General features: G+C 42.1%; 1 protein-coding gene across 2 annotated transcripts in view; it reads right to left on the bottom strand.

Moving 5' to 3' along the window:
* LOC136004499 (CKLF-like MARVEL transmembrane domain-containing protein 4) overlaps positions 1-27,024 on the bottom strand; it is a 76,673-nt gene that overhangs the window by 8,983 nt on the left and 40,666 nt on the right. Inside the window, exon 2 of one of the 2 annotated variants that reach the window (XM_065661033.1) lies at positions 16,526-16,702. The exons of the other annotated variant lie outside the window; for it this stretch is intronic. Within the exon in view, the coding sequence (XP_065517105.1) occupies positions 16,526-16,702 (177 nt within the window). The remainder of the gene's footprint in view (positions 1-16,525; positions 16,703-27,024) is intronic. 2 annotated transcript variants of the gene reach the window in all.

The raw sequence follows: 27,024 nt of genomic DNA, 5'->3' as shown, positions 1-27,024 counted from the left end.
GATAACCATTGTGCTGCTACCTGTTGACGTAAACAGAACCTGTCGGGAAACAGGCAGCGGAGCGCCAAGACCCGTCGTGTGATGATCCCAAGCATGGGTCCTACAGCCCCTGCGCCTCAACGTGTGTACGCAGCAAGTCAAACTCCATTGCCTTGCAACCAGCCACTGCCGACAACCTCGGAATGGACTTGGCAACCACAGTAGACACTACCTTGTAGTTTTTATCATCAGTATGACCCTACAGTAGAATTGTATTGTGGTGGTTGTCAATCTATAAGGCATCTTCGCCAGAGTTGGCTGAAACAAAGGCTTTTCGTATAGTCTGTCAAAATAACTTTTATGTAACCCGCTTATAACGCTTCGAAAATATTTAGCTGATTTTAGAAGTACAGATTTTGAATTACTCGAATTATTTGAAAATCGAGGTTCGCTTCATAGAGCTGCATATATGTTTGCTTTACAAGCTGCTTCGCCGTTATAGGTCTCATAGAGGGTTTGTTGCTTTGTTATGCTTTGCAATGTTATTCTACTTGTTTACAACGACTCCTGACTCAGTCCTTATTCCTTTATAAAGAAAAAGGGGGAATTGTGGGGGATTGGCTTGTTGAAAAAGGTCACGTTCCCATCAACGAGCTGAAACAAGACATCTGTGTAGAACATGGTGCAGACTTCTCACGCCAGATAATGAGGAACTGAAGGACACCGGCAAACAGCAACATACTATGACCAATCACAGCCAAGGACACTAAGCGGTAAGTGCATGAGAAAGAGGATGGTGGGGGGGTGCATGGTGTAGCTGCAAAAATATAGAGCTTACGCAATGCCTTATTTGTGCCAGAACCAATCAAGTGCCTAGTATTTGCATATTTACTGTTATATTAACCGAAGGTAGAAGCCCAATAAACGAAGCTTGCTGTTAACTCATACTGAGTCGTCCAAGTCTTCCTTTCACGACAGGGAGGGGCACAAGAAGCTCAGAGGAAGCAGAGATAGGACATGTGACCCAAAGTGGCCAAAGGGGTATTCCATACCACAGCACATCATGCCCAGTGTATAAACTATGGGGAGTCACCTAGAAGGCCCAGATTGCTGCTTGGGTGTCGCAAAGAGCTGGGAGACACGAGCATAACTTGCTTTAGAAGTCTCTTTTATTGCTGGGCAGATGGATACTTATATACCTTGCTTGCATGTTTATAGTTTGGTTACAGAGAGATTATTGGCTTACAGCTTTTACATGTTACAAGATTATTGGTTTATAGCTTCCACATGTTACAGTATTATTGGTTTATAGCTTCTACATGTTACAATATTATTGGTTTAAGGTACAGTAAAGGAATTCAGCAAAACAGGGCACAAAATAGAATCAGGGATAAGGAGTCTGGTTAGTAAAATAAACATTAAACAACTTGAAGGTCACAAGCTTAATTATCGTTCTGCTTCTGCCGCGGTTTATCTCCAGGGCGCGCTCATCTTGCTCCCTTGTACTTTTCCATCTGAGATCTGCACCAGCTGCAGTATGTCACCATCTGCATGGCCTCTGCCACGCAGCCAGTCCTCTGCAAAGCTCTCCACACTTGGGTCAGGCAGGGTATCAGTCAACAGGTGGTGAGCAATTGTATTGTGCATCACGTGCGTTTATTGGGGGGTTTCCCCCCTTCACTTTTTAGCTTTGCATTCCCTCCCCTTGTTATTTCCTCTACCGTTATTATTATTAGTAGTTTTACATTATACTTTAGTTACTGGACTGTTATCTCAAGCCATGGGGTTTACAGTCTTTCAATTCTCCTTCCCATCCTGCCGGGAGAGGGGGGAGAAGGGGGTAGCGAGCAAGTGGCTCTGTGGTTCTGAGTTACCAGCTGGGCTTAAACCATGACAGCTCTATGATTTATGGGGTCAGAAGTGCTTATTAATTAATTCTGCTGATCTCTGACTTCCTAAATCCATCAGCTTGACCACCTTGCCAGAGAACAGTAGAAGCAAGACAGCAATACCTACCCACAACATGATAGACATTATCACCTATCCCCATACTACAAATCGACTCAAAGTCTTCTTGTGAGAAGTTTGAGATACCACCGAATATGAAATACTGCTGAAATTAGACTGATGGAACCTTTGTCACAATTATTCCAGGAAACCAAAGATGCAAGTACATTAGAAACTTTGTCATCATCACCCGGAATTTTATTTTGTTGCAATCTTTACAAAGAAAATTAAGTTTGTCCTTGCAAAGAAGCCAACAATTCAAAACTGAAGAACTGCAATTCCATTTTCCCTGTTTAGATCAAACCTTTTTAATGCAATTAATGATTCACATTCATACAATAAGGCTCACTTCTTAAAAAGATAAAACTAACACAGTCTTCCATATCCACAGAGCTCACAAAACTTATCAATAACATAGGTGAGACTGACTGGTCTATAATTCCCTGGGTCATCTGTTTTCCCCTCCTTGAAAATGGGGGTTATATTTCCCTTTTTCCAGTCATCGGGAACTTCACCTGACTGCCCCAATTTTTCAAATATGATGGACAGTGGCTTAGCAACTTAATTCGCCAGCTCCTTCAGGACCTGCGGATGGATTTCATCAGGTCCCATGAACTTGTGTACGTTCAAGTTCCTAAGATGGTCGCGAACCAGATCCTCTCCTACAGTGGGCCTAGGGTCTTCATTCTCAGCCTAAGGTCTTCATTCTCAAAACAGTCCCATTAGTCCAAAACAGAGTATCCCAGGATAAGTACTTACTACTGCCATCACCAGCTATCTGTTCCACTCAGAAGGAGCATAAAGCAGAGGAAACAACTTGTGGATGAAGATAAGTTTATGCCAAGACAGCATTTTATACTAAAAAAGGGCAAGGCTCTTCTGCTGATTCTGCTGTAAAGGTGGGAAACTCTAGAAAAGTGGACAGCATCCTACAGTCTTTCATTTTAAGGGTCTTATATGGTTCTGAAATTAGGAACCATTAAAAAAAACCCACGAAAAACCCCAACAAATATGACAAACAAGTAGTTGCTTTGGTCATGTGCTTTCTGAAATCCAAGAGTTTACATTTACATGGAGTTTAAAGTAGCTAAATCTATGTAATCTGGAAAAGAAACTTGCACATTTCAACAACTTGACTTTGTCAAAAAAGGTGGAAAAGGTTAGTGGCCTGCTGCTGTCCAGGTTATTTTCCACAAAAGAGAGAGCTCAAAAGTAACATTTCCTTTCATGACTTTGGGTTTCAGAGGTTAATTTTCTAGTTGGCAGGTAAAGGGAGGGGGAAGTGTGGTTAATGACTGTTGTGGTGTGAGCCCAGCCAGTAACTCAGAACCCCATAGCCCCTCACTCACTCCCGCCTTCTTCCTCCCACCCCCACCCCCACCCCCGAGGGATGGGGAAGAGAATCAATAGAATGTAAATCCCACAGGCTGAGATGAGAACAGTCCAGTAACTAAGGTATAAAACAAAATCACTACTACCACCACCAATAATAATAACAATAAGGGAAATAACAAGGGGAGAGAATACAATTGCTAACCACCCACCAACCAATACCCAGCCTGACCCAAGCAGCAATCTGCACCTTTCAGGTAACTCCCCCAGTTTTTTACTGGGCATGATGTGCTGTGGTATGGAATACCCTGAAGAATGGGGTTGATTGAAGAATGGGGTTGTAAATAAGCAACTTCAAGGACTTCAGGCTTTGTTAGCAACTATACAGAAAAGGAAATTACTAAGATAAGCTTTGCCAGAACCAGCCCCTGGTTGACAATGATCCTAAAACATATGACAACGATCCTAAAATGAAGTGATGAAGAAATAACCACCAGGGGTCCCAAAGCCCCCTACCACATTTTACTGCGCATACAGGAGGGATTCTCTAGAAGTATGATGTAATGTATATAATGTAATGAATATGTATGTTCAAGGACAATATAATCACAGCCTTGTTGATGCTCGGATGAGGCATGCTAGGAGGAGCTATCCCCTGTGTCTCCCGGCACCACAATAAAGAATACCTGCTTGTCAACTTAAACTTTGTTGACGAGTTCCTGGAGATTTCTCTGAATCAACCCTCTTGTCTACTTTGGTTCAGGTGTCCTGTCTCTGCTTCCTCCGGGCTTCTTGTGCCTCTCCTCACTGGCAGAGCATGAGACTGAAAAGTCCTTGATTAGAGTAAACATTACTTAGCAACAACTAAAAACATTGGTGTGTTATCAGCGTTGTTCCCAGGCTGAAAGTCAAAAACACAGCACTGCACCAGCTCCATCTACTAAGGAGAAAAATAACTGCTGAACCCAGGATAATAATTTTTCTTTTTTTTTTTTTTTTTTTTTTTTTTTTTTAACAATGCTCCTCATTTTCCCTCCAACCTATACTTTACTTGCAAGGTTTGAGAATTTTTCCCCTTGTTTCTATATGAAGCTATTAATTTGAAGTTTACAAACATACCAGTCAGTCCTCTACAACCAAGCACCTCTGGTCAAACTCCCATAATTTTACTCTATAATCATATTATTAAACATTGTATGAGTATTTTGAACCACAATTAAAAATGGAAACATGGTCTCTCAAGCAAAAGTAAGTTCTATGTAGAAAGAGCCAAATTAACTGTATGAGCACCGATTCCCATCTCTTTTTCTCATTTATTTAGGCTTACACAGATACAGGAGCTTTGTGCAGAGATATCTTAGTGCCCATCTCACAGTGTGGGACTACAGTGCCTGGACCCCATGCAAGTCTGAAGGACCCCATGGGTCCCATACTGCAGGCAGCAGCCCCCAAAGGTCTCTCTGCAGGTGCTCCTGTTCAGGCACTTCGATCCTGTCCCCAAGTGTCTGGCACTTGCTGAAATCAGTTCTATTTCCAGCATCACAAGCAAAGTGTATAAAAACCCCTGAATTAACACAAGTGACTTTCAAAAACCATAGCTCTCCAAAAGGTCAGGGACAAGCTACAAGTTTGAAGAGATGGAAGAAGTGGCCTCACAACTGTCGTGGTTTAAATCCAACCACAAAGCTCGTTCACTCACTCCCCCCCCCCCCCCCAGCTTCTTGCCCTCCCCCTGCTCCTGGAGGGATGGAGAGGAGAATCAAAAAGAATGCAACTCCCACGGGTTGAGATAAGAACAGTTTAGTAACTAAGGTATCACACAAATCACTACTGCTACCACCAATAATAATAATGATAAAGGAAATAACAAGAGGAAAGAATACAACAGCTCAACACCAGACGACCAACAACTCGCCCCACTCCCCCCAGCCGAGCACCGACTGATACCTCCTCAAACCCTGCAGTGAACTAGCCCTTCCGGGGTAACTCCCAGTTACCTCCCTGGGCATGACGTGCTGTGGTATGGAATACCTCTTTGGTCAGTTTGGGTCAGGTGTCCTGTCTCTGCTTCCTCCCGGCCTCCCTTCCTCCCTGGCAGAGCATGAGGCTCAGGAAGTCCTTGGCCAGACCAAACATTTGAGCAGCAACTGAAAACATCAGCCTTATCAACACTGTTCCCAGGCCAAAAAATCAAAACACAGCACTGCACTAGCTACTAAGGAGAAAAATAACTGCTACTGCTGAACCCAGGACAACAACCAAGATTAGTATGACTTGATTCTTATTTTTAACTACTTTTGAGTTGGAATAAAAGCTCTGGTAGATGAAGTTACTCTGCTGTAAATTACAAAACATATTCCTGAATGAATGAATGCTTCTACAACCCCCATTTCATTTTGTGTTCTTGTAGATTTCCCTCTTGATTCTTTTCTAGCTGCTTCTCACTGCTTTTACTGCATATTTTTCTAATGAGCAGTCCTGCACATAAACAGGGCCAGCAGTTATTGTCAGAAAGCAATACACCTTACTAGCAGTAACTACCAAACCATGTAATATTTCTTGTATTTAAAACTTACTGACTTAATTTCTCATTCAACAGCTAAGCAAGCCAAAGAAAACTAGGATGTTCTATCAAAACAGAAGGGAAAAAAAAACCCAAAAACAAAAACAAAAAAATCAAGATTGTCCTGTGAAGGCTTTTAACTACAGCTTTGTAATTACAGTCTTTAGAGCCGAGGCTGGCATAAGACAGTTGGCCATTGTGGCAGTACATCAAATTTGCTGCCAACTACTTCAAGCATCAGTTGCTCACACACAAAGGTTTCATCCCTGCAACAACTGAGGAAAAAACCAAACCAAACCAAAATACCAACCCTGCAAAGATGAAATAAGTTTTCAGGCATCACAAGATACAACCGCTGATCTATGTGTTCTAAAAGACACACCTGAGTCCTCAATGTTTCCTCCCTGTAGCAGTGCTTCCCTGGGACTGAGCCCAGGATAATAAGCCCAGCAGAACTCTAATTGCTGTGCTTAGTTCTGTGCCTCGTCTTTGAGGCTGCTCTAGGCTGGAAAACCTGCATTCAGCACTGCATGCATACAAAATATACTACCAGTGCTCCAGTGGATGTTTAAAAAAAATATTTTGTTTTTTAAAATCAATGTTCAAAATCTACTGGAAGATTTTTTTTCCTACACAGACATAAAAAGTCCATTCTACTGGCTGATTATACAATGTTTTACATCTATATTGACTCTGATGTCTCCCATCATACAAACTGTCAACACTGTCAAATTCCAGTATTCTCAGGTATTTGCCATCACTTCTCATCCTCCCCAAGGCATCTCAGTTGTCAGCCCTTGAAAGAGGTACCACAGCATCATAGTGGATCTACTCTGCAGCGACAGTAATTGTCAGAAAGCCTGGCAAACCACATGCAAATTCACTACAGAGTTACTACAAACACTTCTGTTAACTTTCCTACCCCATCCCTATTTCTAGAGGGCTATGTAATGCACATAGTTTGGATGAAAGTTCTTAAGTTTTTCCTATAGATCACATGAGATTCAAATAATGAAAATAATAATAATAATAATAATAATAAAGATAAGTTAGCCAAACACAATATTATAGCAAACATTCAGTTATTAGTTAGCTCTGAAAGCAAACATTTCAAAGCAGCAGCTCATCAGTGAAGCAGGAATCTCTGCTGCAGTATACTGTCCACTCCCCCATGCCACTTGCTAGTCTCCTTGCAGAATAGGCTCTCTCTGAGCTGTGAAGCATAAAGAAAATGGAAATTTCTACTGACAGGTTCCCCAGCTTTTGCATTTCTGCATAATATTAATAGCACTGCACAACACAGACAAGTGACTGTTCTTTCATCTTATTGTAATAGACCTGACTCTTTCTCCAACACACCCAAGCAAGGTTCTTTCCTGGCCTCAGCAACTCCATTTCTTTCATGTTTACCTCAGGAAGATGTGAAAATGGTTGACAAGACTCTAATTAGGAACAAAATAAAACTCTTCTCCACAAATAGCTAAAAATATATATAAACCCCCCTTAGTAAATTTGTGTATCTGTTAGATACTAGTATATACTGATCCACATTTTAATTCCAACCAGGGGTAGTGGACACCAAGCATCCACAATTCATTAGAAAGTTTAATTTTAATAAAGTACTAAAGAAAACAATCCTGTGTTGGACAACAGCAGTTGATGGCCTAGTACTTTCTAATACATAGGATCATTTGAAAGGAAACAGATTCAGCACTGTAACAGCTGCTTCTTCTCACACAGCTTCTAAAAGCAAAGTTTGAGACTTTTCACAAGGGAAATGCCAATTATAAAGTCATACATCTTTTTTAAAGTATGCATATTACTGAATTTATACATAAGCAGGAATTACTTCCTCCTAAAGCATTCAGGAGTGTCAAAATCTGTTCAGAAAGCAACTCCTGTGATAACTATGTCATATACAGAGGCTGCAAAATTACCAAAATAACCATCAAAACACAGAGAAGTACTAACTATTGAAAGAGGCAAATAATGTATGAATATAAATCTAAATAGTAAAGAATTAAGTGCCAAAATAAGCCCCCCCAAAAGCATTCAGCCACAACTCCATATTCTTAAATTTTCTCACAACTTTGCCAGAGTAATCTCCCATAGGTGTTTTATCAGCAACCTTCAATCTCCCACTCCGTACATGCAACAGCAGACTACAGCTAACAGAATAATGAAGATACTCCCACATTCCTCTCAGAGTAACAACCAGATCAGACTAATGATTTTAACAATCAGTAAGAAATACCAGGAAGAAGGATGGTCTCATCAGTTAATGGAAGTCAGAAGCTTCCAGTTTTCTCCTCACTTCTGTTAGAGATCTCTGGTATAATGATGGAAAAAGCATTTAACCTTTAGTACATAACTAAAAGAATGAGACTTGCGAGATCATGACAATTTACTTCTACCTCTGTTGACATGGCAATATGGACTGAAGCAAAAATGTTTCTAGTTGTCTTTCAGGTCAAACTCCAACCATGCCATGTTACTCCAAGTTGCTTAGTGTCGTGGTTTAAACCGATCCACACAGTTCGTCCACTCACACCCCCCCCCCCCCGACCCTCCCCGCTCCCGGAGGGATGGGGAGAAGAATCAGGAGAATGTAACTCCCACGGGTTGAGATAAGAACAGCCCAGTAACTAAGGTATAACACAAATCACTGCTGCTACCACCAATGATAATATTGATAAGAGAAAATAACAAGAGAATACGATACCACCGCCAAACGAGTTCGACCTCCCCCCCGAAGAGAGAACATGCCCTTCCGGGTAACTCCCAGTTACCTCCCTGGGCATGACATGCTGTGGTATGGAATACCTCTTTGGCTAGTTTGGGTCAGGTGTCCTGTCTCTGCTTCCTCCCGGCCTCCCATCACCCCCGGCAGAGCATGAGACTCACAAAGTCCTTGGCCAGAATAAACATTACTCAACAGCAATTAAAAAAAATCGGTGTTATCAGCTCTCTGCCCAGGCTGGAAGTCAAAACACAGAGCTTGCACCAGTTACTTAGAAGGAGCAAAACGGCTCCTGGTAAACCCAGGACACTTAGGTAAAAGGGTTAGAGTGTGACCTTTGCCCTAAACCCCAAAATACTTAAATTTAAAAAACAAACAAACAACCACTAAACAAAACACCCATACCACAAGTGGTTGGATTTTTAAGCCCTTTTTTCTCTAAATATCTCTAACCGTGTCTTAAGCAGAGAGAAGTAATGCTGAAAAGTAGCAAATCTTGTCACACAAATACCACAAGAGTGACTGAAAGGACCTGCCAGTTGCACACTGATATCTACTGTGTTATTTGGGGGGAAAGCAGACAGCTGCATTTAGGATTCTGTACTTGTATGTTCAATATATTGTGAAAGTGTTCTGGCAGGCAGTAAAAGCATGCCATGAGGCTCAACAACAGAACAAGAGGTGAAGACATGCAGAACCAAGGGTATGCAAAGTCATTAAACTGACTCTTCCAGAGGCTCAACTCAGCTCAGTCATATGGACACAGTGCATACCACTCTCTAGCCTCTTGATAAGAAGTCTTGGTCTAATTTAATTTGAACATGAGCTAGAACTACTATTCACTGTGAAAACACATCACACCAGCAAAACCATCATGTATTTTATGCTGATGCTCTTATACACACTTGTCATGCTCTTGCACATCCCACTAAAATAGCATGCACAGAACTGTGTGGCATAAAAAGATGGTCTTCAATTGCTGTTATCAGGTGTCAGGTTGCTGTGATGCCATCAGGGTCCAAGTGGAGAAAACCCCAGTGCCGGACCCATCTTGTTTGTGATCCCAAGAGTGAAATTAAGATGCAAACGAGGTCAAGTACCACAATAGATTGTTACAAAAAGACAATTATTATGAAAAAAGGAAAATATTCTAAAAAAGACATAGTGATAGGACAGATAGGAAAAAAGATAGAAAAGAAGCAAGAATTTGGGGTGCAGAGAGATAGTCACCACTGTGGATCCAGCAGTGTCCTGGGGGTCTGTAGTTGTCGTCCTTGGGGGTGGGAGTCCTCCAGGGTCCGTAGTCTGCAACGGAGGAGAGCGTCCCCAAGGGTACATAGTAGTCAGAGGTGGTGGGAGTGGTAGAGTCAGAGGGGTGCCCGGGGGGGGGGGGGGGGGCAGTGCCATAGGGTGGCTCCGGTGACTGAATTGCAACTAAACTGATGGGGACCTGGGGAAACTACCCTACCAGATCCACTGGTTAAATTAAAAATAGGGACTAGAGGAAATAAAGTGGAATTTTAGTGGTTACAGAACCAAGCTATTTGGTATTAAATCAGAGAGAAAAGAATTCGTTACAGATGTGGGAGACACTGGCCACCAAGAAAAAGAAAAAAAAGAAGAGAGGCATTCTTTCTGAAACCTTTAAAGTACAAACTGGGAAAACAAATAGGAATGCATACATTTTTATGCATGCCAAATTCTCTAAAAACTTTATTAGGGTGAGAAGCAACATTTAAAGAAGGCAAAATGGAATTTAGAGTTAAAAATAATCGATTAATTGCAGTTTTGAGTTTATCTTTAATTCAGCAGAAAAGCAAACAGGAGGACCTCCCTGAAACAGAAGAAATCCTTAATCAGGTATATCTGGGAGTATGGGCATCTGAAGTTCCAGGTAAGGTGAAAAATGCTTTGCCTCTTAAAGTGTAAATAAAAAGGGGGGGGGGGGGGGGCTTGCTCAATTAGAATAAAACAATATCTCTTAAAATTAGAAGATCAAAGGGAATCAAAAATCATTGATAAATTTTTAAATATAGATTATTAATTGAATGTGAATTGGAATATAACACTCCTATCTGGACAGTAAAGGAATATGATGGGAAATGTTGCAGATTGGTTCAAGATCTCAGGGCAATCAGCAAAACAGCAGAGGATATTCGTCCAGTAGTAGCTAATTCGTATGACTTATTGACTAAATTGAATAATAATCAGAAATGGTTTGCCGTCCTGGATTTAAAGGATGATTTCTTTTGCTTACCATTGGCCAAAGAAAGCCAAAGTTATTTGCTTTTGAATGGGAAAATCCTGACACAGGAAGGGAAACTCAATTAACTTGGACAGTATTACCTAAAGGGTTTAAAACAGTCCAGCAATTTTTGGAAATCAGCTAGCATGAGAACTAGAATCATGGAAGCCACCTACTCAGACGGGACTCTGTTACAATATGTGGATGACCTACTAATTGCCACAGAAACAAAGGAAGAATGTATCCAGTGGACAGTGGAATTATTAATTTTTCTGGGACTGAATTGTTGTCGGGTATCCAAATGAAAGGCCCAACTAATCCAAACCTGAGTTTCCTACCTAGGACATGAAATAGCAGGAGGACAGAGAGAACTTGGAGCTGCTAGAAAAGAAGCCATTTGTCAGACTCCATGACCGTCAACCACCAAGGAGCTCCGGGCATTCCTGGGAATGACCAGATTGGTGCAGACTTTGGATCCATGATTATGGTGTTCTGGTAAGACCACAATATGAACTGTTGAAAGGAAACCTTCCCTCTTTAAAATGGACTGATTCAGCAGAGGGGGCTTTTAAAATTTTAAAAACAGAGCTAATGAGAGCTGCAACTCTGTGACTTCCAGATGTGACTAAATCCTTTAGGCTACATTCCTATGAAGAACAGGGAATAGCTCTGGGGGTCCTTGCTCAGAAACTAGGACCATAGAGAAGGGCAGTGGCATATTTTTCAAAACAGCTGGATGAAGCGAGCAAAGGATGGCCCAGATGCCTAAGAGCTGGGGCGGCACTTGTCATGAATATTGAAGAGGCTCGCAAATTCACCTTGTGAAAGAAGATTACTGTGCTAGTGACCAATGTGGTATCAGCAGTCCTGGAACAGAAAGGAGCCCACTGGTTATCTCCTTCACGTTTTTTAAAATACCAGGCCACGCTTGTGGAACAGGATGATATAGAAATTGTCATCACTGATGCTGTGAATCCAGCATCCTTTTTGCAGGAACAACTGACAGAACCACTAACACACGACTGCTTGGCCACCATAGAGGTTGTATATTCAAGCCGACCAGACTTGAAAGAAAAACCTCTGGAAGATGCTGATTCTTGGTTTACTGATGGTAGTAGCTTCATGAACAAAGGGGAACAAAAGGCAGGATATGCCGTTACCACCACTTCACAGGTAAAAGAAGCTAAACCTTTACCAGCAAACACCTCTGCCCAGAAGGCAGAAATAATAGCATTAACGAGAGCTCTGGAATTGGCTAAAGATAAAAGGATAAATATTTGGACTGATTCTAAATATGCATTTGGTGTGGTACATGCACATGGTGCTATCTGTAAAGAACAAGGACTTTTGAACACACAAGGGAAACAGATTAAACATGCTACAGAAATTCTACAGTCACTAGAAGCTGTTCAGCTACCTGAAGAAGTAGCTATTATGCACTGTAAAGGACATCAAGGTGACTCTGATCAGGAAATTGGAAATATTTTGGCCGATTTTGAAGCGAAACGAGCAGCTGAACAATATCAAATCATGCCCTTAATCCCTGATGGCAAACTAACAATTGAGAAATCTAAACCTAGGTATTCAAAAGAGGATAGAAAATTGATTCAAGATCTAAAAGGACAGGAAAACAAAGAGGGTGGGGTTCAGATACCTGATGGGAGAATTGTAATCCCCTATAACCAACTCTGGAAGTTAGTTCAGGAGGAACATAATAAAACTCATTGGGGTAGTAACTCTTTGTATAAATACTTAAACAAATTATAGGAAGAAATCTATATACTGTAGTTCAATTAGTGACAAAAAAAAGTCAGCTATGCCTTAAGAATAATCCTAAAACTGAAAATAGAAATCAAATTAGGACTACTGGGAGAGGAAGTTATCCGGGACAGCAGTGGCAAACAGATTTTTCTGAATTACCAAGAAAAGGAGGTTATCGATAGTTGTTGGTGTTAAAGGATACTTTTTCAGGCTGGCCAGAAGCATTCCCTTGTAGGATAAATAATGCCAGACAAGTGATTAAAATATTATTTAACGAGATCATACCTTGTTTTGGAGTACCAGAGGCAATTTCTTCAGACCGAGGTTCACACTTTAGTGCAAAATTGTTACAAGAAATTAGCAATAAAATTAGAAATTGATTGGCAACTACATGTTCCATACAGGCCTCAGGCCAGTGGGCAAGTAGAAAAGATGAACCATCTGATTAAACAACAGATCAGTAAAATATGTCAGGAAGTGAATTTATATTGGTACCAATCCTTACCACTGGCTCTATTAAGAATTCAAACTAAACCTTGGTCGAAAGAATAGGTTAGCCCATTTGAGATTTTGTATGGAAGACCATATCAGTCCCAGTTTAAAGGAAAGTCTTCAGGAAGTGAGGGAAGGCTATCTCCGACAGTTTCTGATCAATCTGGGAAAACAGTTGGAGGAGATAAATAAGAGAATAGTAGGGACAAGAGCAAGAGGTTTAGATTATCCGATTCACCCTTTCACATTTGGAGACTGGGTTTATGTTAAGAATTTTTCAGGAGATCCTCTACAGGAGAAGTGGAGCGGACCGTTCCAGAGATTACTGACCACCTTTACAGCAGTGAAGGAACAACCTGCTTGAATACAGTATTCAAGGATAAAGAAAGAACCAGAGCCAGAGAAGACATGGCAGGTCAAACCTTCAGGACCCTTGTGTATGAAATCTCATAATTTGGACTCATATGATAACTGGCGCACGAGCTTGGGACCATATGATAACTGGTGCACAAGCTTGGGACCAGAACTGATACCTGAAATTAGTGCAGAATGTCACTAAGGTTTTTAATCGTAGTGACTGTTGGGTGTGTGCACAGTTGCCTAAATCAGGAGAAAGCCTGGATCTCCCATTAATTGGAGTTCCAATTCCCAACACTATCTCATGGACAAATTTGTGGGCGAACACTAGCAATCTATATCCGAGGGAAAGGTTAAAATTTGGAAGAGTTAATCTGAATCCAGGTAATAAATATTATACCTGTGCACAAAGATGTATTACACCAGGAACCAGGGTAGGAGATCATGCTTGTTTAAATGCCACAGATGTAGGTCACCATTCAAATTGCAATCACACAATTAATATAGGTGGTATCGTAATTCAGTGGTGGCCCATTCCTAAAGAGAAAGGATGGTATTGGTTGTGTGGAGAAAATGCTTATAAGACTCTACACCCCAACTGGAAGGGGGCATGCACCTTAGGTGCTGTGATACCCAGTCTAACTATTATTGACACGTATCCTTCTGGGACCTGGACTAGAAATTTTGCTAAACAGCTTAAGCAAGGGTTTAACCCTATTATTGAATGGCACACCGCATTTCATAGTTTTGTAAGAGGGCTAATTCCATTTTTGTGAGTAAGTGAATTAAAGAAGGCAATTGTAAATATCTCAGCAACCATAGAGAAAATGGAAAGTAAAAGTATTGATATAATCCAGGCAGAATGAGAGATAACTAGCCTATCTAAGGTGGTATTACAAAACCAAATGGCTCTAGGTATGTTATTGGCATCAGAAGGAGGGGTTTGTTCTATAATCAGTGAAAGTTGTTGTTCCTATCTGGAGGACATTTGGAAACAAACTAAGATATTTCATGAAATGGCCATGGATGACACCTCCTGGGGTTTTGAAAAAAATACTGAAAAAGTTAACTTCATGGTTACCTGATCTCTCCTGGTTGAGGTAACTGGTTGCAGGTATATTGGTGTTAATTATTTTAATATTGATTACTTGTGGTATTATATAATGTTCCCTCTGATGTTGTAAATGATCTATGATAAATTATGAAGACTGGAAAAGGAATGAAATTAAGCACCAACTAGAAACGGGAAATTATTTCAAAAAGACTCTTGATGGTAATGGTAATATATAAAATGTTGCAAAAGAATTTGCAAAAGGACAGAAAAAGGGGGGATTTGAGACAAGGGGGACACAAAATCACAAAATGGAGTATATAAACCTTTAGAATCAGTTTTAAGTAATGTTAAGTTTGATGGCTTTGTAACAGTAGCAATGGAAAATTACTAAAGTACATGATACATAGAAAAAAAATAGAATGCAGCTAGAGAACACACTGAGCATCCTTGTACAAGATAAATTGTTATAGTTGACACAGTTTTAAGAAAAACAGTCTAGAAGAACAGGACACAGGGATAAGGAGTATCTGGGAATGGCAGGTGTCCAGGATGGGCTACAGTTTAACTGATAAGTAGGAGGATAGGAGGATAATTATGTCTCTGGTGCTAACGAACCAATTAAACTGGTATGAGCATCTACTGCACGTGCTCCAAAGGCTGCCAGAAGTGATGAAGATTGTTGGAAGAAGTAAACGACCCTCAGAGACCACCACCACAATTCTGTACGCATGTGGGGAACTTTCTGGAAAATGACATAATGTATGTATGCCCAGGGACTATATAAGGACAGCTTGTGTAGCAACAGGGAGACACACGTTAGGAGGAGCTATCCCCCGTGTCTCCTGGTGCCGCAATAAAGAATACCTGCTTGTCAGCTTGAAAACTTTGTTGGCAAGTTTGTTCCTGGAGTTTTCTCCGAATCACCAGTAACATTCCAGTGGTTTTATTTTGCAAGCCACGTGGATCTCCCTCACCTACAGTTACCAGTCACAGTTCTCAGTTCATCTAATCTATCTACCAAGTACTCTTAGGAAGTGTTCCTCAATAGATCATGCATCCCCAGGGTACAAAGGATGATCTAATTCCATATTCCAGGCTCATTTTAGACAAGTAGTTTAGGCTTATAAACAACATTAATTGCAGCACTGATAAATTACATTAAAAACAAATTTAAAAAAAAATCACACAGAAGCCTAAATACCTTTGGGACTGGTCTCCAGCAGTACTTACAAAATTACTGTTATAAAATAAAACAGAACATGGGCATATATGTATCTGTACTGCCCAAAGAAGTTGATATAAATATTGCCCTTGAAGCTGACAGATCTTTTGCTAGAGTGACTTAACATGTTGATTTTGTGACCTGTGTTTATGCAACCCAATCTGAACGTTTTAATTCATAATACAGCATGGAAATAGAGACCTGTACAAAAGGAATATGCGCTGCCAGCAGTTCTTGTCCTAAAACTCCTCATATTTGAGAATGCATTAAGCATTACCAGTCAATGTTTAATAGTTATGCACATAAGCAATTCAAAACACACCATTTTCACAGAAAGCACATAATTTTTTACTCTATTACCCAATGATTGTATTAATCTAGGAAAATATGCAGCACAGCTGTCCTAATATAAAAAGACTAGCTTAAAAGAGAACAGCGGGCTACTGTAAATACAGCATCTGTCAGTTAAATAATTACAGCCTGCATTTTTATCCACTTCATCCACAAGGAGTAATTACTGGCATTAGCAGGAGGTTTCTCCTTCCAAAGAGAGTCTACCAGAAGACAATTTTAGCTCTATTTAATGTAGTTTAATCTTGCTACATTTCAGAGCTCATTCTGCTGTTAGCATTCAAATTAAAATGTCTACTTTACTCAGCATAAAGAACACCCATACACAATCTTAAGCAACAGTAGAAAGTAAAGTTCAAAGACCAAACTTAAAAACAGATTTGCAGCTATTTTTAACAGAGTAAGAATCTGAATGCACTTACAGTAAGATTCCAGTTGATCTGCGGTATTCTTACATGAAGATTTAGACTGAACATAAGCAACAGAACTCCAGTAACCACCAACACACTGCAGCTCACAAACTCAAAGAAATAAAGGCCTTTGCAAGGGGAGCATTCCATGATGGTCTCTATGCAAATGAATGCAATCAGTGCCAAAACCTAGGAAGAAAAACAAGTGGAGAAGAAAAAAAAAAATATATTTCCACATTTTGAAAGTAGCCACAAGTATTCCTGATATTTCCATTGGGAACATGATCAATTCACACTCAGGAATGTGCGATTTTAGGCACTGTCTAAAGAGCAAAACCAAAAGCAAATTAATGCAAGACTTTCTGGATATCTCCCATTCAACAAAGTATATTTTAGTAAAATTAAAAGCAGTCTAACATCAAAATGACTGAGACACCTAGAAAAGCATGAAACCCCTGCAGGACATTATCTTAATATGCAAACGGCACCTCAAACATTTTATTTCATTTTTCACTCATGATATGCTGTTCCAAAACTTGGAATGCATTCGTCTATTGGGCCAACCTCAAGCTCAACTATGTAATATTAATATAGTGTGACTGTGAAAGACATTTCAATCAAGCTATTATTTAAAGTTCACTACCAAATTGAGATCTAAATAAATTCAAAATAAAATAAATTCAGGATCTCTACCAGCCTTCAAAAATGCCTTTTCATGTTTATAATCAATATACTATATTTAATATTAAAACATATTTTATCATTCCCTTGTAAGACAATTAAATGAGCAGATAACAGATGAAGGAAAAACTCCTGGTGCTGCAAACACAAACATATAAATGGGATAACTGCTAGTCACACTGAATTCAGAAGAATCTTGGTAGTTAACAAATGCAGACTTTTGCAAGAAAAGAGTTTAATTTACTATTTAGAATAAATCAGTGAATCTCACCATACTTAAAAATAATCTGCCCAATGGACAAAACTAGAATAAATAAAAACCATAGAGCAATATTAGCTACCACTAACACTGATTTGCTACCACACAGTATACAATGTACATACCTAAGCCTACATTTCAAACTGATTCCTCTTTAAATATAACTGGTAAAAGAAAAACAGTTGCATGGACAGTTTTATTGGGTATTTTTAATTTTCCATGCTAAGCAAGGAAGGCTTTAAGAGTGTTTTACTTTGATTTTCATGACAACCAACCCCCTCTCTTACATTTTTCAGAAGGAATTCACTTTTTTGCTCTGCCACAAAATTCTACTGAGACTGTAGCAAGACGCTTCAATTTGAGGATGATATCCGCCTCAGAGCTAAATATTATCCAATTTGAAGGCTTTGCACAAAAAAAAACTAATTTTAAGATTGACAGAAGCCACAATACAAAAAAAATTCTAAATCCTTCTTTGCCAATTTCAATAATGTTTTGCACATAAACTTTCTTCCAGGACTTTTTATACTTCACCTATTAATTTGTCTTTGCCTCCTACAACAGAACTAGCAAAATGAAGAAAAAGGATTTTGAAAGATGCTACCATTCTAACACTAATATCAGGAGTAATTCTAAGGACAATACCCGCACGTTTCATTTGCAATGGACTTCAGAATATAGCAGCTAATTTAAGTTTAGAATTAAATTAAAACAAACCAAAAAAGTTTTTATCAAAAAAACTCATACTTGGGTAGAGTCTCTCACAGTTCACTTTGCACACTGTCTTTAAGAGAGCACATGAGTAATCTTTTTTTTAGAGTAAAGCTCAAAAAAAAAAAATAATCTTAGCCATTTTAAGCAGGATCAATATGACATATTAACACCAAATGACAACTGGCAAAAACTTTAACTTTTAGATGTTCTAATACAATAAAGTCTACACTGTTCTTGCAACAATTTTTGATAAATTATGAGACTTCTAAAATTTTTATTGTTTTAAAAGCAGTGGTTCTGCATTATTCTCTAAAATTACTGCAGTACATGAGACAAGGGGGGGCACAGAATTACAAAATGGAATACATAAACCTTTAGAATCAGTTTTAAGTAATGTTAAATTTGATCGTTTTGTAACAGTAGCAATGGAAAATTACTGAGGTGCATGATACATAGAAAAAAAATAGAGTACATCTAGAGAACATACTGAGAATTCTTGTACAAGATAAATCGTTATAGTTGACGTAGTTTTAAGAAAAACAGTCTAGAAGAACAGGATGCAAGGATAAGGAGTATCTGGGAATGGCAGGTGTCCAGGATGGGCTACAGTTAAACTAACTGATAAGTAGGAGGACGGGAGGATTATTATGTCTGTGGTGCTAACGAACCAATTAAGCTGGTATAAGCATCTACTGCACATGCTTCAAAGGCTGATAGAAGTGATGAAGATTGTTGGAAGAAGAAAAAGACCCTCAGAGACCACCACCACAGTTTTGTACGCATATGGGGAACTTTCTGGAAAATAATGCAATCCATATGTAACCTCATGAATATGTATGTATGCCCAGTGACTATATAAGGACAGCTTGTGCAGCAATACGGGGACACACGTTAGGAGGAGCTATCCCTTGTGTCTCCTGGTGCCGCAATAAAGAATACCTGATTGTCAACTTAAACTTTGTTGGTGAGTTTGTTCCTGGAGTTTTCTACGAATCAATCTAGCGACCCAGATGGGACCCTCTCTGCTCGGCTGTAGGACCCACTGAGGACAGGGCTCATTGGGACCCTCGGAAATTTTTCCTGGAGGGATGTTGCAGCAGGGAGGAATCAACATGACCATTGTGATCAATAAGCACGATTCGTTTATTGGGCTTCTACCTTTGGTTTATATAACAGTGAATATGCAAATACTAGGCACTTGATTGGTTCTGGTACAAATAAGGCATTGCGTAAGCTCTACATTTTTGCAGCTACACCTTGCACCCCCCCCACCATCCTCTTTCTCCTGAACTTATCGCTTAGTGTCCTTGGCTGTGATTGGTCATAGCATGTTGCTGTTTGCCGGTGTCCTTCAGTTCCTCATTATCTGGTGCTAGTAAGTCTGCACCATTCTACACAGATGTCTTGTTTCAGCTCGTTGATGGGAACATGACCTTTCTCTGTTAGGCACTTCTCCACAATTCCCCCTTTTTCTTTACTTAGGAATAAGGACTGAGTCAGGAGTCGTTGTAAACAAGCAGAACAACATTGCAAAGCACAACAAAGCAACAAACCCCCTATAATTATGAGGCCTATAACGGCGAAGCAGCTTGTAAAGCAAACATATATGCAGCTCTATGAAGCGAACCTCGATTTTCAAATAATTCGAGTAATTCAAAATCTGTACTTCTAAAAAGAGCTAAATATTTCCGAAGTGCTATAAGCGGGTTACATAAAAGTTATTTTGACAGACTATACAAAAAGTCTTTGTTTCAGCCAACTCTGGCGAAGATATCTTATAGACTGACAACCACCACAATACAATTCTACTGTAGGGTCACACTGATGACAAAAACTACAGAGGTATCGAAGCACTTGTTGTAACTCTAACTTCGGTTGTACCACTATATGTTTGTGGCCATGGACTGGATCTAGGAGGGCGACCATGCTCAACGAAAGCTCTGTGTTAATTAAGGAGTTAAGTTCTTCTATTAGTGGCTGTAGCGCTCGGCGCAAGCAACGCTCCTCCCGGGCCTGCGAATCAGGGTCCATACACTAGCTCGGAGATGCCATCACTGGAGCTTCTGCAGCAGCCGGTCTTAGTCACTTGGATGGTACCCACAAGGGTCCTGCGGGAGCAGAAACACAGGCGTAACCACGGCCCAGATATACTACTTCTGCCTGTCCTTGCCACAAACCCGTATTAGGATCGCGATAGTACGCCTTAAAAGAAGGCTTTATCTTTTGCGCTTCTGTTTGTACAAAGTACTTAACAACCGCTGGAGTTTGTCCATCACCAAAGATACATAGATAATTTAATGTATACAATGTTAAGGAAATCCGCTCTTGAACATCTATTATGTCTGAATGTTTCCTTTAATGTCCAAGCGGATGGCCACTTACTCAGAGAAACTATGGTAATATCGGCATCAGAGTCAAGCAATACAGTCAAAGTTATCAAGTGATTTCCCCAAGTTAATATTGTTGTAATCTCTGGGCGGGTTGCCATTGATAGAGAAAATAGGGTGAGTCCTCCGGTAGATCCAAAACCACCGGTGCCACGAACGGTTTGATGTCCTCCTGATATTAACTGCGAAATGGGCACAAGTTGTGCTATACGTGTGCCTTTTGGTATATGCAGAGGAGGATAGTCAGTCTTTGCCATAATCTTAATTTCACCCATATAATCAGCATCGATGACACCTGGAACAATGAATAGTCCTTTCAAAACAGATGATGATCTCCCCAGTAGCAAGGCTCCTATAGGCTTATTATTTAAAGTCAGAGGATCATACATGCCGGTAGAGAGCAATGACATGGTCTTATCATATAAGGTAGTATCTGCTGTGGTTTCCAAGTCCATTCCGAGGTTGTCGGCAGAGGCTGGTTGCAAGGCAATGGAGTTTGACTTGCTGCGTACACACGCTGAGGCGCAGGGGCTGTAGGACCCATGCTTCGGATCATCGCGTGACGGGTCTTGGCGCTCCGCTGCCTGTTTCCCGACCGGTTCTGTTTGCGTCGACAGGCAGCAGCACAATGGTTATCCATTTGACAATTAGGGCACCAAACCGAGTGGTGGCAATCTTTTCTCATGTGCCCATTTTGACCACATCTAAAACATCGAGGACCCTTGACCATACCGGTGGCTTGCAAAGGTGCCAAGGCCGCTAATACTTGCAAATGACTTTTTTGAATTGCCTCTCCCACTGCTTTTACTGCCTCAACCAACATTGTCTGATGCCCCATAGGTGCCCATGCCATTCGTACTAACATCTCTTCTACAGTGGCATTTGCAGGTAACAGAACAAGTATCTGCCTTACAGCATCATTACAGTTCTGTATTGCACACTGACGCAGTAAAATACCATGCATGTATTCTGGAGTACCTGACTTCCTTATAGCATCAGCTACCCTATCCACAAAGGTACTGAAGGGCTCGTCCTTTTTCTGTGTCACTTTCATGTAGGCAGGAGCTGCAGTAGTATCTTTAATCTGTGATAGAGCTCGCAAGTCTAGTCTCATAGATTCTTTTAACAATTCTGGACCTAGCTGGACTTGAGCCTCCTTAGTGGAGAACTGTCCAGTTCCCATCAGGTGTTGTAATTGCACCCCAATCAGGGGATCTCCCTGGCCTTGCTGAACTGCAACCGCCTCTTGACAGGCTTCCTGCCAATACATGTTCCATAACAACAACTGCGAAGGGGTGAGGATTAATTTCACAATACTTTTAATATAACAGCAAATCTGTTCCCCAAATATATGGCAACATTTGCCTAGTGGGTTCAAACTGAATGCCTGTAGAAGAAACAGTTTGCCTTAACTGAGATAGCAATTTCCAATTTAAGGGAGACATTTCAGCATTTACTGCCTGACCTTGAGCGTTAATCTGGTACTTAACAGGAAAGGCGAGAATCTTTTCCTGCAACGCCTGCAAACAATCAAAATCATTGTTTGACAGAGCTTCTCTCTGAATAATTTCCAATCTATCATCTGAATACGCATTTATCTACCCGTGCTCTGCAACTTTACCTTTTTTCTAAAGTTGTTCACCCTGCTTTGTACGGCTACAGCTGCCTGCCTGCTTCAGCAGCAACCATAAATACCTGTCAGCAACCGCACTTTTGCAGTAACCCTTTCTTGCCTGAAATGTTAAACTGCTACCTGTTAAAAACTTTTACATGAACCCAACAACAAAAAAAAATACATAGAACACCATCTGCCCTCATCACACACACACATACGTATGCATATGGGATCCCACAAGCACACTTCACGCATCTTTTGGAACAATATTTGAAACACAAAATCCAGACAATCATTACTCGCACTACACAGTCCCACGTACAGAACGTGGCACAAGGACTCTGTGAAGACTATCAGGAAACCAGCTCTAACAAGCATCATCGCAGTGTGAGGTGGCAGGCTCAGCCCTAGCGAGCGTCCCCGCAGAGGCTCTGCCTCCGCCATATTGCATGAGGCTTGGGCTTTTATACTGACCAAAATGCACACTCATTCTGACACAGGTGGCCAGCCTACGTCAGAAGAAGTGGCCAGCAATATCTATAAAGGTTTCCAAGCATCAATAGAATCATAGACATATTTGCTAACTTCTAGTACATGAGTATCACAGACAGACTGTATCAAATGAATTGTATATGGGGCCCCAAGTCCACGGTCCGTCACAGTCCGCCACAGTCCTCCCAATACCCCTGATAAGGGCATACGAGAGACCTTCCCACCGCAGGTCTTGATCCAGCACATACATCACAGGGAAAGCACACAATATATCTGCATCCCCCACCCATCTCGCTTCTCCCTTTACAGCTGCCCATTTATCATGAGGATCTGGGGGATATAAATCAGGCTTCTTTTCCGGCTCCATGTCAAAAGGTCCATCCAGGTCAGCATCAGAATTAACAGGCGTCAGAACCTCAGGAGCAGCAGCAGCAGCCTGATGAGCATGCACAGGCTCCTTCTTGGGGTCAATAGGGCCTGGGTCAAAAAGACTGTCTTCATCTCTGTCCTCAGTCTTTGCAGCCGCGGCGGCAACTGGCAGAGGCTCAGGGGTGGCCAGGGGTGGGGGAGACACTGAGTTCCACGATCTCACTTTTTGACTTTAACGTCTCTAAAATAGTTCTCCAAATGGCTAACAAATGTTTCACAGTGTCACTGCCTTTTGTGGCTGCGTCCCACAACTTAACTCGTGCACCATTCCACAAAGAGACCTCAGATACGGTAGACTCATCAGTCTCTGGATAATGCGTCTTCGACCATTTCAACATTAAATTTAAATCTGTCTCTTTAAAGGTTGCTCCCTTCACCTTAAGGACTGAAAACATCCATAAAATAGAGACTTCTTCCTTAGCGATTTTTTCCCAAGTCCCAAGCTCAAAGGCTTCTCGAACCCCCTGGATTAAGTCCTTCTCCTTAATCCAGAGCAACAATCGTTTTAGCATAGCTTCATCATACGCTATCCCTCTCGCAGAGAGGATATGTCGGAAGAGTTGAAGTACTGCATACTTATGTAGGTAATTAATAACTGTCCTCCAGTCTTTAGCACATTTTTTTTTTTGCTTGCTTGTTATCATCAATCACTCTATTCCAAAGCTCATCCCCAAACTTCCTCCATTCGGGTGGATCAAATACATCGTTAGGATCTCGGAAACAACCTAACTCTCTTGCGTATTCTAACAGCCTTTAATCCCTTCGTTAAGTTCAATTCCTTGTCCACTTGCCGCTTCTCTAAGAAGCACTTAAATAAATCATATGCTGCCTCTCTATCCATTATTACTCAACTTTTTCTCAACTCATAAGACGTTGGCGCCAGTGCAGCTCACCAGGAGGCAGACGAAATATGGGCGGCAAGCCAAGTAAAATCTTGCTCAGGCTTTCGGAACCGACGCTGCCAGCAGCGAAGCGTTCTTTGCCTTCCGAAGGCTGCATTCTTCGGAGCTTTCCCGATCCCTGCTGTCTTCTCAGCCTTTAAAGGTACCTGGGCTCCTGTTCCAATCGGTCTGCTCCCCTCTTATTCCAGCTGTCTTCTTCACTCAGTCAAGCAACAGCAAGAGGGTCCCTAGTTAGGGCACCAATTTGTTGCAGCAGGGAGTTTCTGAGGTGAGTAGCTTGAGAGAGGACGCCTGCAACACCGGAGCGGAGAGGGGAGAGATCAGCGTCCAGGAGCCTCAACTCAGAGCGACAAGAGCCACTGAGGAGGGAGCCTCAAGTCCTCAACAGGACTTGCCCAGGACTCGGAAGCTCAGCTCCCGCGAGGGGCTGACTCACAGGGGGCGGAGCCAGGAGGAGTGGCACCAGCTGGGAGTGGCTAAAAAACCTTCCCAGGGAGCGCGGCGACCAGAGCCGGCAAACAGAGAGCGTCGAGGCAGAGGGTCGAGGCAGTTTGCGCGGCAGTTCGAGCGGGCAGGGGAGCGGGCAAGGAAGCGGGCAGGGGAGCGGGCAGGGAAGCGTTCCATCCGCCTCATCGAGAGGACTCGCCGGGAGTACAGGAGGGGGAAGGAGTGCTGAGAGACGTAGACGGATTGACTGACCAGATAGATCATGGTTACAACACGATCGAAAGCTGTAGTGAGTACTAATGTGGGTATCCAGACTGAGCCTTCCTGCAGACATGCAGCTGTGCAGGTCTCTGGCTGCAGCGAATGCCTGAGCCTGGCACTTGTATTGGAGGGAGCCAGTGACACTGCTTGTGTTCGCTGTGAGCAAATAAATGACCTGCTCAGGCAGGTGGCTGAACTGAGGGAGGAGGTAGAAAGGTTGAGAGCCATTAGAGAGTGTGAAAGTGAAATAGATTGGTGGAACCACACCCTAAGGCGAGGGCAGAGGGAAGTGGTTCAACAAGCTATGGATCCCCTTCCCTCCTACCATCAGACAGAAGGAGAGAGCTTAATGGACAAGGATGGATGGAGGGAGGTCCCTCCTCGGAGAGGTAAGCGAAAACCCTCACAATCCCTTCCTCCCTCCCAGTTGCCCTTGAATAACAGGTACGAGGTCTTGGAAATTCAGGACCAGGTGAATGGAGATGGTGAGGCAAATCTATCTAGTGAGTCACCCAGGGCTAGTCACTCACCCACATGCCTCAGAACTTCCCCAACCAAGAAGAAAAGAAGAGTAATTGTGGTGGGTGACTCCCTTCTGAGGGGAACAGAAGGGCCCATTTGTCGACCGGATCCACCCCACAGGGAGGTCTGCTGCCTGCCTGGGGCTCGGATTAGAGATGTTAAAAAGAAACTCTCTGAACTGGTGCAGCCGTCTGACTACTATCCGCTGATGGTTTTTCAGGTTGGCAGTGATGAAATTATTACGAGGAACGTAAGGGCAATGAAGAGAGACTTCAGGGCCCTGGGACGGCTGGTTAAAGGGTCTGGAGCGCAAGTGGTGTTTGCCTCCATACCTGTTGCAAGCGAGGGTGAAGGGATATATAAGAAGACTCTGCAGGTTAATGTATGGCTACGTGACTGGTGCCAAAGGCAGGGGTTTGGGGTTTTCAGTCACGGGCTGCTGTATGTGACACCTGGTTTGCTGGTGACAGGCGGAATACACCAGTCCCAGAGAAGAAAAAGGGTTTTGGGGCAGGAGTTAGCAGGGCTTATTGACAGGGCTTTAAACTAGTTATGAAGGGGGGAGGGGATTTAACTGGGCCTGTTGGGGACAAGCCCAAGAGGAACATGCTAGGGATTGAAGGATGGCGGGCTAAGGAGGACTATCAATCTCTTGTTTCACTTGTGGGAAAGGATAGCTTTTTAGACCCTGTCCCACAGGGGAAAAAGGGTACTAGGACTGGCTCCCTGAAATGCCTGTACACCAATGCACGCAGCATGGGGAATAAACAGGAGGAGTTAGAAGTCTGTGTGCAGGCTAAAGGTTATGATCTAGTGGCAATTACAGAGACATGGTGGGACAGTTCACATGACTGGAATGTGGTCATGGATGGCTATGTCCTTTTTAGGAAAGATAGGTCAGCGAAGCGAGGTGGTGGGTGGAGTTGCTCTTTACGTGAGAGAGCAACTAGAATGTATTGAGTTCTGTCCGGGGTCAGATGAGGAGCAAGTGGAATGTCTGTGGGTACGAATCAAGGGGCAGACTGGCACGGGTGATACAGTTGTGGGGGTCTATTACAGACCTCCTGATCAGGACGAAGGAGTTGATGAGGCTTTCTACAGGCAACTGGAAGTAGCCTCGCGACTACATGCCTTAGTCGTCGTGGGGGACTTTAACTACCCCAATATTTGCTGGAAGACTCACACAGCCAGTCATTCACAGTCTAGGAGGTTCCTCGAGTGCATCGATGATAATTTCTTAATGCAAATGGTGGACGTACCAACTAGGAGAGCAGCGCTGCTAGATTTAGTACTCGCCAACAAGGAGGGTTTGGTCGAAGTGGTGACGGTCAATGGCAGCCTTGGCTGCAGTGACCATGAGATGGTGGAGTTTAGGATCCTGTGTGGGAGGAATAGAATACCTAGCAAAGCCACAGTTCTGGATTTCCGAAGGGCCAACTTTGGCCTCTTCAGTCAACTGCTAAGGGAAGTCTCATTGGAAAGTGTACTAGGCGGTAAAGGGGCTCAAGATAGTTGGTTAGCATTCAAGGACCGTTTCTTCCAAGCTCAGGATCGGAGCGTCCCAATGAGTAGGAAATCAAGTAAGGGATCTAGGAGACCGGCGTGGTTAAACAAGGAGCTGCTGGGCAAACTCAAGTGGAAAAGGAGAATCTATGGATTATGGAAGGAGGGGCTGGCCGCTTGGGAGGAATATAGGACAGTTGTTAGAGGATGTAGGGAGGCAATTAGGACAGCTAAGGCCTCCTTGGAACTCAATCTTGCTAGTCGGGTTAAAGACAATAGAAAGGGCTTCTTCAAATACA

The sequence above is a fragment of the Lathamus discolor genome, chromosome W (assembly GCF_037157495.1).
Source record: "Lathamus discolor isolate bLatDis1 chromosome W, bLatDis1.hap1, whole genome shotgun sequence".
NCBI classification, from domain to species: Eukaryota; Metazoa; Chordata; class Aves; order Psittaciformes; family Psittacidae; genus Lathamus; species Lathamus discolor.
Note: the sequence above shows the minus strand (reverse complement) of the source record. Positions and strands in the feature narration are given on the sequence as shown.